The 19,933-nt window shown below is 42.3% G+C and overlaps 1 protein-coding gene across 2 annotated transcripts in view; it reads left to right on the top strand.

Moving 5' to 3' along the window:
* Nucleotides 1–19,933, top strand: part of IL17RD (interleukin 17 receptor D) — an 85,740-nt gene that overhangs the window by 48,801 nt on the left and 17,006 nt on the right. For both annotated transcript variants that reach the window (XM_049862269.1, XM_049862268.1), the window contains exons 3-5: nt 650–775; nt 16,222–16,340; nt 16,872–16,992. In XM_049862269.1, coding sequence (XP_049718226.1) covers nt 650–775; nt 16,222–16,340; nt 16,872–16,992 — 366 coding nt within the window. The remainder of the gene's footprint in view (nt 1–649; nt 776–16,221; nt 16,341–16,871; nt 16,993–19,933) is intronic.

The raw sequence follows: 19,933 nt of genomic DNA, 5'->3' as shown, positions 1-19,933 counted from the left end.
CACTGCCCTGTGGATTCACCTCCTCACATTTGTTCCTTTTTTGCAGTCACCTCACCTTCTAGTTTTCTTCTTAAAGCAAATAAGCAAGCAAGCAGACAAAGCCTAGATTATTTTGCTTTTGCTTCACATCAGTCTCTAATACTGAAAACTAGAGAGTCAGTGTAAATAATTATTGGTTTAGGCACAATGTCATGATAGTAAAAAACCGTTAATGCCAGATACACACGCAAACTTCAGAGACCGTCTGTGACCCTCTTCAAACTATCCTGGGATTTAACCCGAGGTGGGGATCGGGGAGCCGTGGTGGTTCAGTGGTTAAGAGCTCGGCTGCTAACCAAAATGTTGGCAGCTCAAATCCGCCAGGGGTTCTCTGGAAACCCTGTGGGGCAGTTCTACTCTGTCTGTAGGGCTGCTGTGAGTCAGAATCGACTCGACGGTTTGAGGGGATAAGAGTGTTTATAAATCCACCTGAAGCACGCTTATCCTTTTTCCAGTCAATCTTTGATGTCATCTTTGGGCTTTTGAAACACACCTCTCTCAGCAGAATCAGTGGGCCACTTCCAGACCTTGCTTGTGTAACTTGAGAAAATGGACTTGGAAATAAAAATCTGTATTTAAAATGTCATTGTTCTCATCCCTGCCTCTCTAGACTGCACCACTTTTTTGAACCCAGTGGGAAGGCATGTGATTGCTGATGCCCAGAACATCACCATCAGCCAGTACACGTGCCATGATCAAGTGGCCGTCACCGTTCTTTGGTCCCCAGGGGCCCTTGGTAAGTGGTTGAAATTGGGTCCCCCTCGGTGGCCTGCATGGATAGAGCCCAGTGTGAGGGTCCCAAACGCGATGGCCTCCAGAGCCAGGCAGGTCTTTGTGTGAGTGAAGCTTGGGTTGGGTACAGACACACTTTGTCCTTGCTGGGCACACTCCCTGGGCATACACACAGCTTGATGCTGCTGCCCCACGCCATGTCTTTGTTTCCTTGGCTGTTACTGAGAGTCCTGGGTGTAAAAAGTAATAGCTCATCAGTGACAGATGGCACTAGGCATTGGCTTCTGTGTGTCAGCAGTGGGGTGGGGAAGGGGGGATGGTAGTGACCTGGGGAACTTGTGGTCGTCCAAGGGCGCAATGGACTCAGCATCCAGGGATAGCAGTCTCTATGGCCACATGGAAGTGCAGACCCAGCATTGGCACGTTTCGTGATTTTTTGGGAAAATCCCAGTTTTCGTGTGAAACTATGAAATCAACCAATTTTTTTTTTTTAATTTTTATTGTGCTTTAAGTGAAAGTTTACAAATCAAGTTGCACACTCCTTCCCTCTACTCTCTCTTTTCGTGTCCATTTGGACAGCCTCTGACCCTCTCTACTCTCTCATCTCCCCTCCAGATGGGAAATGCCAACATAGTCTCGTGAGTCAACTTGATCCAAGAAGCTCATTCTTCACCAGTAACATTGTCTATCCCATAAAGTCCAGTCCAATCCCTGTCTGAAGAGTTGGCTTTGGGAATGTCAACCAATTTTTTAATGTTGGCAACTAATTGAAATTTTTAAGAACTGTGTGGACCAAAATGAAGACACAGATTTTAAGAGCAAACTCATGTTATCTGGCCAGACTTAGCTTGGGGCTCAATCTGTCGTCTTTATTGAATTGAGCTGATGATACGAAGACAAGGATGGACATGGTGATTGTACCTCAAGGACAAACCAGGCATTTGGTTCAAATGGGCTCTGTTTGAGCTCACACTCCACTTTTACAAGAGGCATTTAATCTCTGAGCCCCAGTTTTCCCATCTGTAAAATGAGGATGATACTGCTTCTTGGTTTGTTCTAAGAACTGGAGACACACCCATGGAGTGTGTTTCTAGAGAGAGGTCTTCAAAACAGCAGCTGTTATCATCATCAGAACCTGGTTCTTAGGCCTGCCCCATGGACATTATCATCCAGCCTTAGAGTTTAAAAAAAAGAAAAAAATCTGGCCCAGGGAGAAGTAAACTGAAGTCTGAATTTCTTAACCTGTACGGGCTATATCTCAGAAGAGCTGGGCTGCAGGAGGGGTGAGTGTGGGGAGAAGCAGTAGGGCAGAACTTGACCCAGCTCGTTTTTCCATGTAAACATTGCTGGATCTGAACCTAGTGGGTTTTCCAAAAATAATATTATCTTAACATTTGGAGATTAAAATATTCTCTGTGGACAAAAGGGAAGTGGCCATCCCACATAAGGGTAAATGCGTAAGGAGGTTGGCCCTGACGAATTGCCAGTTGCCTCCTATCTCAAGTTTCCCAGTGCTGCTGTGACAGAAATACCATGGTGGCTTTTAAAAACAGAAAATTATGTTACCACAGTTTCGGGGGCTATTGTTATTAGGTGCTGTCCAATCAATTTCAACTCTAGAGCGACCACGTGTGACAGAGTGGAACTGCCCCGTAGGGTTTTCTGGGCTGTGTTCTTTAAGGGAGCAGACCACCAGGTCGTTCTCCCTCAGAGCCACTGGGTGGGTTTCACTGCCAACCTTTCGGGTTAGCAGCCAGATTCAGAGTGTGGCTCTAAGTGGGGGTTCTTGGTCTATTTCAGCTTCCAGTAGCTGCCAGTAATCCTTGGAGTTGCTGGGTTTGTCAGTTCATCTGCCTCTGTTGTCTTTAGATAGCGTCTGTTTTCCCCTTGTGTCTGCTTGGCTATCTCTGTGTCTATTGTTGTTGTTAGGTGCTGTCAGGTCGATTCCAACTCATAGCAGCCCCGTGCACAACAGAGCAAAATATTGCCCAGTCCTGCGCCATCCTCACAATCTTCGCTATGTCTGAGCCCATTGTTGCAGCCATGGTGTCAATCCATCTGGTCGAAGATCTTTCTCTTTTCCACTGACCTGACCCTCTACTTTACCAAGCATGATGTCCTTCTCCAGGGACTAGTCCCTCTTGACAACACGTCAAAAGTATGTAAAAAAAAAAAAAGTCTTGTCATTCTCACTTCTAAGGAACATTCTGGCTGTACTTCTTCCAAGACAGACTTGGTCGTTCTTTTGGCAGTCCACGGTGTATTCAGTGTTTTTCACCAGCACCGTAACTCCTGGCCGTCAGCTCTTCTTTGGTCTTCCTTACTCATTGTCCAGCTTTTGCATGCATATGAGGTGATTGAGAACACCATGGCTTGAGTCAGGTTGCACCTTAGTCCTCAGACTTACTTTTTGCTTTTTAACACTTTAAAGAGGTCTTTGCAGTAGATTTGCTCAATGCAGTACATTGTCTTATTTCTTTTTTTTTTTTGGAAGATAAAAGTTTATTTCTGAATGGAGAAAAGTGTATACAAGAAAGTCTAGATTCTGTCCCCTCATGCACTGCTTTCATAATGAAGTTTCAAGTATCAAGTTTGAAGATATTTACCAGGATAAATTTTTTTTGACAGCTGATCATTTACTACGTGGTGGACATTTTTTCACAGACACCATAAACTGTGAACTAAATATATTCTTAAAGCTTATAAGAAGCTTACAGCAATTATGTATTAGCAGAGAAGATATTATATTTTACTGCAAAATATTATAAAAGTGATACAATTTTGTGGCTTTAAATGCTTAATTACTTGATTTAAACAGGGGAATGGAAAACAAAACAAAAATCATCAAGACAGGCCTGGCTTTAAGACTTTTTGTATTCGATTCGTTCTACTTTCACTTCATCTCCGATTGACTGGTTTCCTTCTCCGATAATAAATGTTTTAACTCCCTCACCTCCCCTACTACTATTACTGTATCAACATGGACACAGTCCCACACACATGTCCTCGCTGCATAAACAGTTTGCCACTCTACACTTAGATGCCTTGCTCAGACAGCTCACTCAACTGAAATGTCTCCCTTACCTTTGTTCCAGTAAACTTTTTTTTTTTTTTTAATAATAACTTTTATTAAGCTTCAAGTGAACGTTTACAAATCCAATCAGTCTGTCACATATAAGTTTACATACATCTCACTCCCTACTCCCACTTACTCTCCCCGTCTTGAGTCAGCCCTTTCAGTCTCTCCTTTCTTGACAATTTTGCCGGCTTCCCTCTCTCTCTATCCTCCCATCCCCCCTCCAGGCAAGAGTTGCCAACACAATCTCAAGTGTCCACCTGATATAATTAGCTCACTCTTCATCAGCTTCTCTCTCCCACCCGCTGACCAGTCCCTTTCATTTCTGAAGAGTTGTCTTCGGGGATGGTTCCTGTCCTGTGTCAGCTGAAGGTCTGGGGAGCATGGCCGCCGGGATTCCTCCAGTCTCAGTCAGACCATTAAGTTTGGTCTTGTTATGAGAATTTGGGGTCTGCATCCCACTGATCTCCTGCTCCCTCAGGGGTCCTCTGCTGAGCTCCCTGTCAGGGCAGTCATCGATTGTGGCCGGGCACCAACTAGTTCTTCTGGTCTCAGGATGATGTAGGTCTCTGGTTCATGTGGCCCTTTCTGTCTCTTGGGCTCTTAGTTGTCATGTGGGCTTGGTGTTCTTCATTTTCCTTTGCTCCAGGTGGGTTGAGACCAATTGCTGCATCTTAGATGGCTGCTTGTTAGCATTTAAGACCCCAGACGCCACATTTCGAAGTGGGATGCAGAATGATTTCATAATAGAATTATTTTGCCAATTGACTTAGAAGTCCCCGCAAACCATGTTCCCCAGACCCCCGCGCTTGCTCCGCTGACCTTTGAAGCATTCATTTTATCCCGGAAACTTCTTTGCTTTTGGTCCAGTCCAATTGAGCTGACCTTCCATGTATTGAGTGTTGTCTTTCCCTTCACCTAAAGCAGTTCTTATCTACTGATTAATCAATAAAAAACCCTCTCGCACCCTCCCTCCCTCCCCCCCTCGTAACCACAAAAGTATGTGTTCTTCTCAGGTTTACTATTTCTCAAGATCTTATAATAGTGGTCTTATACAATATTTGTCCTTTTGCCTCTGACTAATTTCGCTCAGCATAATGCCTTCCAGGTTCCTCCATGTTATGAAATGTTTCAGAGATTCGTCACTGTTCTTTATCGATGCGTAGTATTCCATTGTGTGAATATACCACAATTTATTTACCCATTCATCCGTTGATGGACACCTTGGTTGCTTCCAACTTTTTGCTATTGTAAACAGAGCTGCAATAAACATGGGTGTGCATATATCTGTTTGTATGAAGGCTCTGGTATCTCTAGGGTATATTCCTAGGAGTGGGATTTCTGGGTTGTATGGTAGTTCTATTTCTAACTGTTTAAGATAACGCCAGATAGATTTCCAAAGTGGTTGTACCATTTTACATTCCCACCAGCAGTGTATGAGAGTTCCAATCTCTCCACAGCCTCTCCAACATTTATTATTTTGTGTTTTTTGGATTAATGCCAGCCTTGCTGGTGTGAGATGGAATCTCATCGTAGTTTTAATTTGCATTTCTCTAATGGCTAATGATCGAGAGCATTTTCTCATGTATCTGTTGGCTGCCTGAATATCTTCTTTAGTGAAATGTGTGTTCATATCCTTTGCCCACTTCTTGATTGGGTTGTTTGTCTTTTTGTGGTTGAGTTTTGACAGAATCATGTAGATTTTAGAGATCAGGCGCTGGTCGGAGATGTCATAGCTGAAAATTCTTTCCCAATCTGTAGGTGGTCTTTTTACTCTTTTGGTGAAGTCTTTAGATGAGCATAGGTGTTTGATTTTTAGGAGCTCCCAGTTATCGGGTTTCTCTTCATCATTTTTGGTAATGTTTTGTATTCTGTTTATACCTTGTATTAGGGCTCCTAGGGTTGTCCCAATTTTTTCTTCCATGATCTTTATCGTTTTAGTCTTTATGTTTAGGTCTTTGATCCACTTGGAGTTAGTTTTTGTGCATGGTGTGAGGTATGGGTCCTGTTTCATTTTTTTGCAAATGGATATCCAGTTATGCCAGCACCATTTGTTAAAAAGGCTATCTTTTCCCCAGTTAATTGACACTGGTCCTTTGTCAAATATCAGCTGCTCATACGTGGATGGATCTATGTCTGGGTTCTCAATTCTGTTCCATTGGTCTATGTGTCTGTTGTTGTACCAATACCAGGCTGTTTTGACTACTGTGGCTGTATAATAGTTTCTGAAGTCAGGTAAGGTGAGGCCTCCCACTTTCTTCTTCTTTTTCAGTAGTGCTTTGCTTATCCGGGGCTTCTTTCCGTTCCATATGAAATTGGTGATTTGTTTCTCTATCCCCTTAAAATATGACATTGGAATTTGGATCGGAAGTGCGTTAAATGTATAGATGGCTTTTGGTAGAATAGACATTTTTACTATGTTAAGTCTTCCTATCCATGAGCAAGGTATGTTTTTCCACTTAAGTATGTCCTTTTGAATTTCTTGTAGTAGAGCTTTGTAGTTTTCTTTGTATAGGTCTTTTACATCCTTGGTAAGATTTATTCCTAAGTATCTTATCTTCTTGGGGGCTACTGTGAATGGTATTGATTTGGTTATTTCCTCTTCGGTGTTCTTTTTGTTGATGTAGAGGAATCCAAGTGATTTTTGTATGTTTATTTTATAACCTGAGACTCTGCCAAACTCTTCTATTAGTTTCAGTAGTTTTCTGGAGGATTCCTTAGGGTTTTCTGTGTATATAATCATGTCATCTGCAAATAGTGATAACTTTACTTCTTCCTTGCCAATCCGGATACCTTTTATTTCTTTGTCTAGCCTGATTGCCCTGGCTAAGACTTCCAACACGATGTTGAATAAGAGCGGTGATAAAGGGCATCCTTGTCTGGTTCCCGTTCTCAAGGGAAATGCTTTCAGGTTCTCTCCATTTAGAGTGACATTGGCTGTTGGCTTTGCATAGATGCCCTTTATTATGTTGAGGAATTTTCCTTCAATTCCTATTTTGGTAAGAGTTTTTATCATGAATGGGTGTTGGACTTTGTCAAATGCCTTTTCTGCATCAATTGATAAGATCATGTGGTTTTTGTCTTTTGTTTTATTTATGTGATGGATTACATTAATGGTTTTTCTGATATTAAACCAGCCTTGCATACCTGGTATAAATCCCACTTGATCAGGGTGAATTATTTTTTTGATGTGTTGTTGGATTCTATTGGCTAGAATTTTGTTGAGGATTTTTGCATCAATGTTCATTAGGGATATAGGTCTATAATTTTCTTTTTTTGTAATGTCTTTACCTGGTTTTGGTATCAGGGAGATGGTGGCTTCATAGAATGAGTTGGGTAGTATTCCGTCATTTTCTATGCTTTGGAATACCTTTAGTAGTAGTGGTGTTAACTCTTCTCTGAAAATTTGGTAGAACTCTGCAGTGAAGCCGTCCGGGCCGGGACTTTTTTTTGTTGGGAGTTTTTTGATTACCGTTTCAATCTCTTTTTTTGTTATGGGTCTATTTAGTTGTTCTACTTCTGAATGTGTTAGTTTAGGTAGGTAGTGTTTTTCCAGGAATTCATCCATTTCTTCTAGGTTTTCAAATTTGTTAGAGTACAATTTTTCATAATAATCTGAAATGATTCTTTTAATTTCATTTGGTTCTGTTGTGATGTGGTCCTTCTCATTTCTTATTCGGGTTATTTGTTTCCTTTCCTGTATTTCTTTAGTCAGTCTAGCCAATGGTTTATCAATTTTGTTAATTTTTTCAAAGAACCAGCTTTTGGCTTTGTTAATTCTTTCAATTGTTTTTCTGTTCTCTAATTCATTTAGTTCAGCTCTAATTTTTATTATTTGTTTTCTTCTGGTGCCTGATGGATTCTTTTGTTGCTCACTTTCTATTTGTTCAAGTTGTAGGGACAGTTCTCTGATTTTGGCTCTTTCTTCTTTTTGTATGTGTGCATTTATTGATATAAATTGGCCTCTGAGCACTGCTTTTGCTGTGTCCCAGAGGTTTTGATAGGAAGTATTTTCATTCTCGTTGCTTTCTATGAATTTCCTTATTCCCTCCTTGATGTCTTCTATAACCCAGTCTTTTTTCAGGAGGGTATTGTTCATTTTCCAAGTATTTGATTTCTTTTCCCTCGTTTTTCTGTTATTGATCTCTAGTTTTATTGCCTTGTGATCTGAGAAGATGCTTTGTAATATTTCGATGTTTTGGACTCTGCAAAGGTTTGTTTTATGTCCTAATATGTGGTCTATTCTAGAGAATGTTCCATGTGCGCTGGAAAAAAAAGTATATTTTGCAGCAGTTGGGTGGAGAGTTCTGTATAAGTCAATGAGGTCAAGTTGGTTGATTGTTGTAATTAGATCTTCCGTGTCTCTGTTGAGCTTCTTGCTGGATGTCCTGTCCTTCTCCGAAAGTGGTGTGTTGAAGTCTCCTACTATAATTGTGGAGGTATCTATCTCGCTTTTCAGTTCTGTTAAAATTTGATTTATGTATCTTGCAGCCCTGTCATTGGGTGCGTAAATATTTAATATGGTTATGTCTTCCTGATCAATTGTCCCTTTTATCATTATATAGTGTCCTTCTTTATCCTTTGTGGTGGATTTAAGTCTAAAGTCTATTTTGTCAGAAATTAATATTGCTACTCCTCTTCTTTTTTGCTTATTGTTTGCTTGATATACTTTTTTCCATCCTTTGAGTTTTAGTTTATTTGAGTCTCTAAGTCTAAGGTGTGTCTCTTGTAGGCAGCATATAGATGGATCGTGTTTCTTTATCCAGTCTGTGACTCTCTGTCTCTTTATTGGTGCATTTAGTCCATTTACATTCAGGGTAATTATAGATAAGTAAGTTTTTAGTGCTGTCATTTTGATGCCTTTTTATGTGTGTTGTTGACAATTTCATTTTTCCACATACTTTTTTGTGCTGAGGCGTTTTTCTTAGTAAATTGTGAGATCCTCATTTTCATAGTGTTTGACTTTATGTTAGTTGAGTCGTTACGTTTTTCTTGGTTTTTGTCTTGAGTTATAGAGTTGTTATACCTTTTTGTGGTTACCTCATTATATACCCCTATTTTTCTAAGTAAAAACCTAACTTGTATTGTTCTATATCGCCTTGTATCACTCTCCATATGGCAGTTCAATGCCTCCTGTATTTAGTCCCTCTTTTTGATTATTGTGATCTTTTACCTATTGACTTCCATGATTCCCTGTTATGTGTATTTTTTTTTTTTAATTAATCTTAATTTGTTTGTTTTTGTGATTTCCCTATTTGAGTTGATATCAGGACGTTCTGTTTTGTGACCTTGTGTTGTGCTGATATCTGATATTATTGGTTCTCTGACCAAACAATATCCTTTAGTATTTCTTGTAGCTTTGGTTTGGTTTTTGCAAATTCTCTAAACTTGTGTTTGTCTGTAAATATCTTAATTTCGCCTTCATATTTCAGAGAGAGTTTTGCTGGATATATGATCCTTGGCTGGCAGTTTTTCTCCTTCAGTGTTCTGTATATGTCGTCCCATTCCCTTCTTGCCTGCATGGTTTCTGCTGAGTAGTCAGAACATATTCTTATTGATTCTCCCTTGAAGGAAACCTTTCTTTTCTCCCTGGCTGCTTTTAAAATTTTCTCTTTATCTTTGGTTTTGGTGAGTTTGATGATAATATGTCTTGGTGTTTTTCTTTTTGGATCAATCTTAAATGGGGTTCGATGAGCATCTTGGATAGATATCCTTTCGTCTTTCATGATGTCAGGGAAGTTTTCTGTCAGAAGTTCTTCAACTATTTTCTCTGTGTTTTCTGTCCCTCCTCCCTGTTCTGGGACTCCAATCACCCGCAGGTTATCCTTCTTGATAGAGTCCCACATAATTCTTAGGGTTTCTTCATTTTTTTTAATTCTTTTATCTGATTTTTTTTCAGCTATGTTGGTGTTAATTCCCTGGTCCTCCAGATGTCCCAGTCTGCATTCTAATTGCTCGAGTCTGCTCCTCTGACTTCCTATTACGTTGTCTAATTCTGTTATTTTATTGTTAATCTTTTGGATTTCTACATGTTGTCTCTCTATGGATTCTTGCAACTTATTAATTTTTCCAGTATGTTCTTGAATAATCTTTTTGAGTTCTTCAACAGTTTTATCAGTGTGTTCCTTGGCTTTTTCTGCAGATATCCTAATTTCATTTGTGATATCATTAAGCATTCTGTAAATTAGTTTTTTATATTCTGTATCTGATAATTCCAAAATTGTATCTTCATTTGGGAAAGATTTTGATTCTTTTGTTTGGGGGGTTGGAGAAGCTGTCCCGGTCTGCTTCTTTAAGTGGTTTGATATGGATTGTTGTCTCCGAGCCATCACTGGGAAACTAGTTTTTCCAGAAAATCCGCTAAAAAAAAAACTGCAGTCAGATCCCTATCAGAGTTCTCCCTTTGGCTCAGGCTATTCAGATGTTAATGAAGCCGCCTGCGTGCAGTCCTAATCCCTGCGGGACGGTTCCCCGGCTCGGATGCTGCTCTTTCTGCTCCAAGATCAGTCACTGCCTCCCGGGGACTTCTCCTACCGGCTGCGTCCCACGCCGCCCGTGGAACCAGCTGGTCCCCCTCCCGGGGTTAGTTCAGGGGGGTGGAGCAGGTCTCTGTGCTTGTGCCGTACCTGACTGGTACGCTGGCTCCAGGCTCTGGAAACAATCGCTGCTTCCCCGTATTAGTTCGTTCTCCGTCTCTAAATCTGTGTTTGTTGTTCAGGGTTCGTAGATTGTTATGTATGTGATCGATTCACTTGTTTTTCCGTGTCTTTGTTGTAAGAGGGATCCGAGGTAGCGTCTGCCTAGTCCGCCATCTTGGCTCCGCCTCTCCTGTCTTATTTCTTGACTGCTGATTCCATGAGTTTAGATCACGGATCCAGGTAAAATGAAACTTTGACCACTTCAATCTTTTCTGTTTATCATGATGTTGCTTATTGGTCTGGTTGCAAAGACTTGTTTTCTTTATGTTGAGTCATAATCCATACTGAAGGCTGTAGTCTTTGATCTTCATCAGTAAGTGCTTCAAGCCCTTTTCGCTTTCAGCAAGCAAGGTTGTGTCATTTTATATGTCGTAGGTTGTTCATGAGTCTTTTTCCAGTGCTGTGTTTTCTTCATATAGTCCAGCTGTTTGGATTATTTGGTCAGTACACAGATTGAATAAGTGTGGTGAGAGGAAACAATCCTGAAGTATACCTTTCTGTATTTTAACACAGTATCTCCTTGTTGTGTTCTAAAGGCTGCCTCTTGGTCTGTGTACAGGTTCTGCATGAGCACAATTAAGTGTTCTGGAATTCTCATTCTTTACAACATTACCCATAATTTGTTATGATCCACAGAGTCAAATACTTTTGCATAATCAATAAATCATAGGTAACCATCTTTCTGGTATTCTCTGCTTTCAGCCAAGATCCGTCTGACATCAGCAATGATATCCCTGATTCCACGTCCTCTTCTGAATTCAGCTTGAATTTCTGGCAGTTCCCTGTCGATGTACTGCTACAGCTGTTTTTGAATTCAGCAAAATTTTACTTGCATGTGAGATATTGTTCGATAATTTCTGCATTCTGTTGGATCACCTTTCTTTGAAACGGGCACAAATATGGATCTCTTCTGGTCAGTTGGCCACGTAGCTGTCTTCCAAATTTCTTGGCCTAAACAAGTGGGCCCTTCCAGTGCCGCATCCGTTTGTTGAAACATCTCACTGGTATTCATTCAATTCCTGGAGCCTTGTTTTTCACCAGTGCCTTTTAGTGCAGCTTGGACTTAGTAACATCAGTTCTTGATCATATCCTACCTCCTGAAATTGTTGAACATCGACCAGTTGTTTTTGGTACAGTGACTGTGTATTCCTTCCATCTTCTTTAAATGTTTCCTGCATTGTTCAGTATTTTGCCCATAGAATCCTTCAGTATTGCAACTCAGGGCTTGAATTTTTCCTACGATTTTATCAACCTGAGAAATGCCAACTGTGTACTTCCCTTTTGGTTTTCTAATTCTAAGTCTTTGTACATTTCATTGTAATACTTTGCCTTCTCGAGCTGCCCTTTGAAATCTTCCGTCCAGCTCCTCCTTCATCATTTCTTCCATTTCCTTTAGCTGCTCTATGTTCAAGAGCAAGTCTCAGAGTCTCTTCTGACATCCATTTTGGCCTTTTCTTTCTTTTCTGTCTTTTTAAAGACCTTTTGTTTCTTAGGTATGATGTCCTTGATGTCATCCCACAACTGGTCTAGTCTACTGTCATTAGTGTTCAGTGAGTCAAATTTGTTACTGCGATGGTCTCTAAATTCAGGTGGAATATACTCAAGGTTGTTCTTTGGCTCTCGTGGACTTGTTTTAATTTTCTTCAGCCTCACCTTGAACTTCAAGTGAGCAATCGATGGTCTGTTACACAGTCGACCTCAACCTTGTACTGACTGATGGTATTGAGATTCTCCATCATCTCTTTCCACACATATAGCCAATTCTTGTGTTTTCCATCCAGTGAGGTGCATGTGTATAGTCACCGTTTATGTTGTTGAAAAAAAGCTATTTCCAAATGAGTAGGTCGTTGGTCTTGCAGAATACTATCATGCAATCTCTGGCATCATTTCCATCACAAGGGTCCTATTTTCTAGCTACTGATCTTCTTTGTTTCCAGCTTTTGCATTCCAGTCACCAGTGACTATCAATGCATCTTGATTGTATGTTTGGTCAATTTTAGACTGCAGAAGTTGGTAAGAATCTTCAGTTTCTTTATCTGTGGCATTAGTGGTTGGTGCATAAATTTGAATAATTGTATTAACTAGTTTTCCTCGTAGGTGTATGGATATTATCCTATCACTGACAGCATGTGGTTCAAGACAGATCTTGAAATGTTCTTTTTGACAATGAATGTACCACCATTCCTCTCCAATATGTCATTCCCGCCATGGTAGACCATATGATTGTCTTACTCAAAATGGCCAATACCAGTCCATTTCAGCTCACTAATGCCTAGGATATCATTCCCCAAGCGTTTCATTTCATTTTTGACAGCTTCCAGTTTTCCTAGAGTCATGCTTCATACCTTCCACATTCCAGTTACTGATGGATATCTGCAGCCTTTTTTTCTCATTTTGACTCAGTGCCTATGCTGCTCAGAAGTGATTAGGTTTAGGACACACCCTATACTGATAACGACCTCATTAACATAACAAAACACCTATTCCCAAACAGGATTATATCCACAGGTATAGGGGTTAGGATTCCAGCACATATTTTCGGGGGACACAATTCAATCCATGATCCCCCCCCCGAAAAAAATCCATGATACCTCCTGAGAATTAAAATAAGAGGTATGAGCTGGTGGTAGAAGAGCTAACATGTAGTACAGTGAAGGCAGAAGGCTGATTTTCCTGGAAGTTGATCTGTGGGTGGGAGTGACTAGACACGCTCTTTCAGTTTCCTTGGGAGACAGAGAAGCATGTGGGTTAAGAGAGAACCGGCTTTGAGCCGTACACTCCTGAGTTCGAATCCCACCTGTCATTTAATTCCTGTGTGACCCAAGGCAAATCATTTAGCTTCTCTAAACCTCATGCTACAGATGGAACACTTTTTGTAAAAGGAGAGTTTTATTCAGAGTCAAAAGATTTGCTAATCGGGAGGTGCATCCTGAGGAGGGAGCATGAGGATGTGTCTTTTATACTCAGATTTGCAGAACTCTGTACAGAGTTGGGGGGAGTATGAGGGTGTATTTGATTGGTTGACATCCCACATGCTCTCTTAAGACTCATTTCTCAAGAATTCGATTAGGCGGGGTACTTATGTTTAGCCACAGTTTCCTGCATTCCGGAGCTGGTTCCTTCTGTCTCCTGCAAAGTTCGGGATGGGTCACCTCAGACTGCTGCAGAACAAGCTATCTTGGTCGGGAGTGTGGTCATGGGTCAGGTACTCTAAAAGCAGGAGTAGGGCCTACGACAAAATGGAGTTTGACACGGACCTGTGTCAGCCATTTTAGATATATCTAGCGCCTCAGTTTTAGAGTGCCCTTTCACAATCAGTTTCTTCATCCTTGAAATAAGGATAATAATCTCTCCTGTGTCTGTTAAGAGGATTTATTGACTTAATGATACCCATTGAAAAAACGCATTGCCGTCGAGTTGATCCCAACTCCTAGTGACCCTATGGGGCAGAGCAGAACTGCCCCATAGGGTTTCCAAGGAGCACCTGGTGGATTCGAACTGCTGACCATTCGGTTAGTAGCCGTAGCAATTAACCACTTCACCACCAGGGTTTCTGACTTAGTGATAGGAAGGAGCAAATAAGTTCCTTCATGGGAAGCTGCTCTGTGAAATTGCTAACCATTATATAAGTCATTAATATTGTGATGAATGTATCACTGTGATATGATACAGAAATGACATTTGCTGCCTGTACCCTGACCACCAGACTTGACATAGTGATTTCTCAGGCTGGCCTTTTAAAAACAAAAGTCTAGAACCACCCATTGCCACCCCAGCTGATAAATTTGTGAGATGACTGGCAGCAACAGGTTTGGGTTTTTTGTTTGTTTGTTTGTTATGGTCTTTTATAAAAGGAGCCCTGATGGTGCAGTGGTTAAAATACTCAGCTGACTGAAAGGTTGGCGGTTTGAGCCCATCAGTTCTTGGAGGGAGAAAGATGTGCCAGTCTGCTACCATAAAGGTTTATAGTCTTGAAACCCTACAGGGTAGTTCTACTCTGTCCTATAGGATAGGGTTGCTATGATTTGGAATTGACTCACTGGCAGTGAGTTTGGGTTTTCTTGGTATGATCTTTCATAAGGAGTCCTAGTGGCACAGTGGTTAAGTACCTGACTGATAACCAAAAGACTGGTGGTTCAAACCCACCAGCTGCTCTGCGGGAGAAAAAACGTGGCAAAGACCAAAACCTTGTGAGCCAGTTCTACCCTGTCCTGTAGGGTCACTATGAGTTAGAATCGCCTTGACAGCAATGTGTTTAGGGTTTTTTTTTTTTGTTTAGTGGTCTTTTATCATATTAATTACCTGGCTTTTGTTAAAAGTAGACTTTGCATAAATTAAATCTTAGTATAGCTACTAAGGACTTGTTCAATAATGTTTTATTTTTAATCTCAAGTAGCAAGTTCCTGTAAGATCTACTCAATAACTGTTGGTTGGAAGCCCTGTATCTTGTCATCATGTCCAAATCTGGCTGTGGGTCAGCTGGCTGCCACCCCCACAGGGAGCTTTGTCATTGGAACACATGAGAGAAGCTGGTCCCCACGCACTGTAGTACTCTGAACCCCTCAAATGTGAAGCTCTAGCTATTGCTGCTTTGTCCTGCCCCCCCCAAAAAAAACGTTCCCGTCGTCAAATAATAACAGGATTGGAGAACCGATTGGAAAGAGAGTTCCCTGGCCTTTGCTATGGATAACTTTCCCACCTGGTTAATTGCATCCTGTGTAATTACTTTTGGTCTGGGGTGGGGGAAGGGCTGAAAACAACTCCTTGTCTACTGTTCCAAAAGAATGTGCAATTGATATGGTGCCGGTTGAGGCCGGCTTTGGGGCTCTCCAGCTGCATTTGGAGCGCCCCAGTCTCCATGGGATACAGAGCCCGGTGCTGGCTCTCGTGGCCATCAGAGCTTAATCCTTTTGAAAGCGTCTAGTGGGACGTGCAGCAGGGAGGCTCAGGTGGCGGGAGGCTGGACCATGGGCTGTTCACTGGCGCTGTGGATGTCGGGGCCTCTGGGCTGTACGGAACGCACACACTGGACAGTTCTTGGGTGTCTGCCTTTCAGGCGTGATTAGAGCACGAACTGCCTTGTACATCACGTAGACATTCTCCTAAACTAATCTCAAGCCTAGGAACCCATTGGTGCAGGCACACACTTGGAAGGAATTTTGTCTCTTGGTCAGTGGAACATGCCAACAAATGTGGGGATAAAACTTAAAACAAGGTTTAGGGCATTCTCTAGTCAACATTGTCACTTATCATCAGCTGAATGTACCCAGTTTAATGACCTAGAAATTATCTATTCCACTGCAGAGTTTTACGATCAGTTGTGACTTGAGTCCAAATTGAACCCTTTGACCCAGACACTCCTCAGTTCGAATCCCACCTCTGTCATTTAATTCCTCCGCGACCCAAGGCAAATCATTTACCATCTCTAAGTAGACATTGGTGAAACGGCCAGCTGGGTTAGAGATTAATTAGTGATGGTGGAACAGAAAACCACCTGGCGGGTCCCAGAGGAATGCAGAGGACACGTTTTCCTTTCTATAAACTCAGACACTCCGGCAGAGTGAGAATGCCTTTCACTTGGCTGGGTAGGTGGAGGAGACTGGGTAACCTTGGAGGAAGGAAAGTGTTCAGAAGTAATTAAGTGCATTTTTAATAGAAGCATTCTGCTTTGTGTAGGCATCGAATTCCTAAAAGGATTTCGGGTAATACTGGAGGAGCTGAAGTCGGAGGGAAGACAGTGCCAACAACTCATTCTAAAGGACCCAAAGCAGCTCAACAGCAGCTTCAAAAGAACTGTAAGTCACAGGAAGGGAATGCGCCCCTGAAGACATGCCATTGTTTGGGGGTTTGAATGGTCTATTGAAAGTCCGTGAAATTGGAGAAGGAGGGGCTGTGGTGTGCACACCGCCCATCAAGGTGGCAAGAATGACGGGAGCATCATGACCCTGCTCCATACACCCAAGGAATCCTTCAGCACCACCTCTCTGTGGTAAACACACACCTCCGATTACACAGCCATCCTAGAAGGTGTCTTTGTGTTCCAAGGAGTGGGGTCCCTCCGCTCCAGCTCTGAGGTTTGATATTAATAAGCCATGGCTTTCTCGCCAAAGAGTGGATAGCATTGTTGATCTTCATTTTCACATTAAGGTAGAGATCCCAACCTCAAACTGGTCCAGAGAGTGACCTGACCTCCTCCCTCCGCGGGCCGGCCCTTAGCTCTGATATGTGTCTGAGTGACTGCGGGGAGTGGGAACGGAGGTCTCGTGTGTAGGTGGAGGGGCGGGTAATTTCACCACGATGTCATGTGTGTTTTTCTTCCCTTTTAGGGAATGGAATCTCAACCTTTCCTGAATATGAAATTTGAAACAGATTACTTTGTAAAGATTGTCCCTTTTCCTTCCATTAAAAATGAAAGCAATTATCACCCCTTCTTCTTCAGAACCCGTGGTGAGTATGGCCTTTCCTCCCTGGTTCCCATGAGGAAACTTTTCTCTTGCTTTTAATGATTTTTCTAGAAAGATTTGTTCAAGAGCATACCAAAGACTGGTGTGAAACGAGCCTGTTGGGGAATTCCTTGTATCCAACCAAAACCAACCAAAAACCAAACCTGCTGCTGTAGGGTTGATTCCGACTTATAGCGACCCCATAGGACAGAGTAGGACTTCAAAAGGTTTCCAGGGAGTGCCTGGTGGATTCGAGCTGCCGACCTTTTGGTTAGCACCGGTAGGTAGCTCTTAACCACTATGCCACCAGGGTTTCCTTCTTGTATCCGGAGAAGCAATTTTTAGGAGCAAGGTTCAGCCCAAAAAACCTAAAACTAACCCCACTGCCGTTGCATCGATTCTGACTTGTAGCGACTCTGTAGGACAGAGTAGAATTGCTCCATAGGGTTTCCAAGAAGTGGCTTGTGGATTTGAGTTGCCGACGTTTTTTGGTTAGCAGCCGAGCTCTCAACCCCTGCGATACCAGGGCTGCCAGGTTTGGCCCAGGCACTGTTAACCTCACCAGAGACACCCACTCCTGGCTTGTTCTAGAACAGAACTGACAGTTGATGTTGTGAGGATGCCATTACCACTGTTAAGATAGCCATGTATCAAAATATTGCTCAAAAACAAGCAATCAGTTGATTTGGGGGAAGAGGCAGGATCATGAAATGATTCTGTCTTTTACCTGTCAGCAGGAAGGTGACCTCTGAATGGTTGCCTGCTGTCGTCAGGATTAGATTAAGAAAAACAGCCGGTATTCCCAGGACCACCTCTTGCTAGAAGATTTTCTTTATGTAACATCTACTACGTGCCAGTCCCTGTTCTAAATGCTCTAAAAACTCCACTTCCCTCCCCTCATAATAATCCTACAAAGAATTTAATCATATCATTCCCACTTACAGAAGCGGACTCATGCACAGAGAGGTTCACGGCTTGCCAAGAGCCGGGATTGAACCTCGGGAGTCTGATTCTGAAATCCACACTCCCAAACCATGCTGGGTTCCCAGTTGCTAGCTCACCTTTCCAATCTGTTCTGTATATGTTGTTGTTACTAAATGTTGTTGAGCCAGTTTCGACTCACAGCGACCCTGTGTAACAGAGTGGAACTGCCCCGTTGGGTTTTCCAGGCTGTGATCTTTATGGAAGGAGATCACCAGGTCTTTCTCCCATGGAGCCACTGGGAGAATTTGAACCACCAACCTTTCAGTTAGCAGCTGAGCGCTTAACCCTTGCACCACCAGTGCTCCTTGTTCTGTGTGTGGTGTCTGTCTGATCGTCCTGAATCGCCACTTTCAAACGAGGTGGTCGCCACCCTGAACCCCGTGGCACTTCCTCTTGCCTTACTTGTTGAATTTTCTGTCTGGTGTTCCGGACCTTGATGGCCAGCCATCAGTCCACTCCAGCATCGCTCCTTTGTGGTAAGCTTGTCCTCTTGTCCTCTGTGATATTTTTGTTAACTCCAGGCTGCGTTAGCGTTTCCCTTTGCTGAATTCTTACTGTGGGGGTTGTCCGTGCCGCATAGTCATTTTGTAACAGTTGGTCTCATTTTCTTCATTAAAATATGAATTCACCATGGAATATTACTCAGGCAGAAAGAAAAATGAAGTACTGATACATGCAGTGGCATGAGTGAACCTTGAAAACATTATCCTGAGGGAAATAAGCCAGGCACAAAAGGACAAATACTGTGTGATTCCACTTACCTGAAGTGTCTAGAATAGGCAAATGTTAGAGACCTAAGTTTATTAGTGGTGACCAGGGATGGGAAGGTACGGGGAAGCAGGGAGTCGTTGCTCAGGGCCACTGAGCTTCTGTGCAGGGTGATGGAAAGGTTTGAAAACGGATCGCAGTGATAGTTGAGAAACATGATGACTGTAATTAACATTACTGAACTGTACCTGTTGAAATGGGAATTTTTTTTGTTATGTATATACTTACCACAATAATAATAAAAAAAAAACATAAAAAATACTACATATGGCACAGATCCACGTGCATTTCACAACGTCTCTTGATGTCTTGCACATTAATGAGCAGAGGACTCAAAGAATGTGTTTATGGAAATCTCTCCTAAATCAAAGCTAGCATAATTTAAGGTTAATTTTTCCCTTTAGGATCAATGTATCTATCTTGGGGTGAGGTGGGGCAGGGTGTTCAGGGAACACAGACATTTATCACCATTTTAGTGCACTGTGGCTTTAATGCTGTGTTTGGTTTTCTTCTTGGCAGTATGTGGACCTTTCCCAGAGAGGTCTCCCTAGGTTAGCAGCATATTACTAATGGGGTGTGTGAACTAGTTGTTTGCTCTTTTCATTGTGTTCTATCACAGTGAAGTCTTGTTTCAAAGATACTGGCTTTGGCGTCTGGTTTTCAGCGCTGGCACTGCTGTTATAGTAGATGCCTGGATGTTGTATTTAGACTCCATAAAAAAGGACTTTACATTAGAACGTCAGTGAAGGTTAAAATAACCCCCAGCTCCTCCAGGAGCATTCCGAGGCTCTCTTGTACCTACTAAACACAGACCGCAATGGACTCCCCAAAACCCACTGCCATGGAGTTGATTCTGACTCAGCGACCTGATAAGACACAGTAGAACTGCCGCATAGGGTGTCCAAGGCTGTAATCTTTATGGAAGCACACTGCCACATCTTCCTCCCGCAGAGCCACTGGCGGATTTGAACAGCCGATCTCTCAGTTACGAGCTGAGTGCTTAACTATTGCACCACCAGGGCTCCTTCACAACGGGGTAGGAGCCTAATAGTTTCCGTTTACAGCTAAACACAGCCTCCAGGTAACAGTGGCATGGGTACAGTCTCATTGCCCTTGGCCGCCAGATTTGAAACTGTGTAAGGCTTGACAAGCTTTTTAAACCGGGGCTGTTTTACACTGTTTCCGTTTCTTTG

The sequence above is a fragment of the Elephas maximus genome, chromosome 20, assembly GCF_024166365.1.
Source record: "Elephas maximus indicus isolate mEleMax1 chromosome 20, mEleMax1 primary haplotype, whole genome shotgun sequence".
NCBI lineage: Eukaryota > Metazoa > Chordata > Mammalia > Proboscidea > Elephantidae > Elephas > Elephas maximus.
This window is presented reverse-complemented; position numbering and strand designations above follow the sequence as displayed.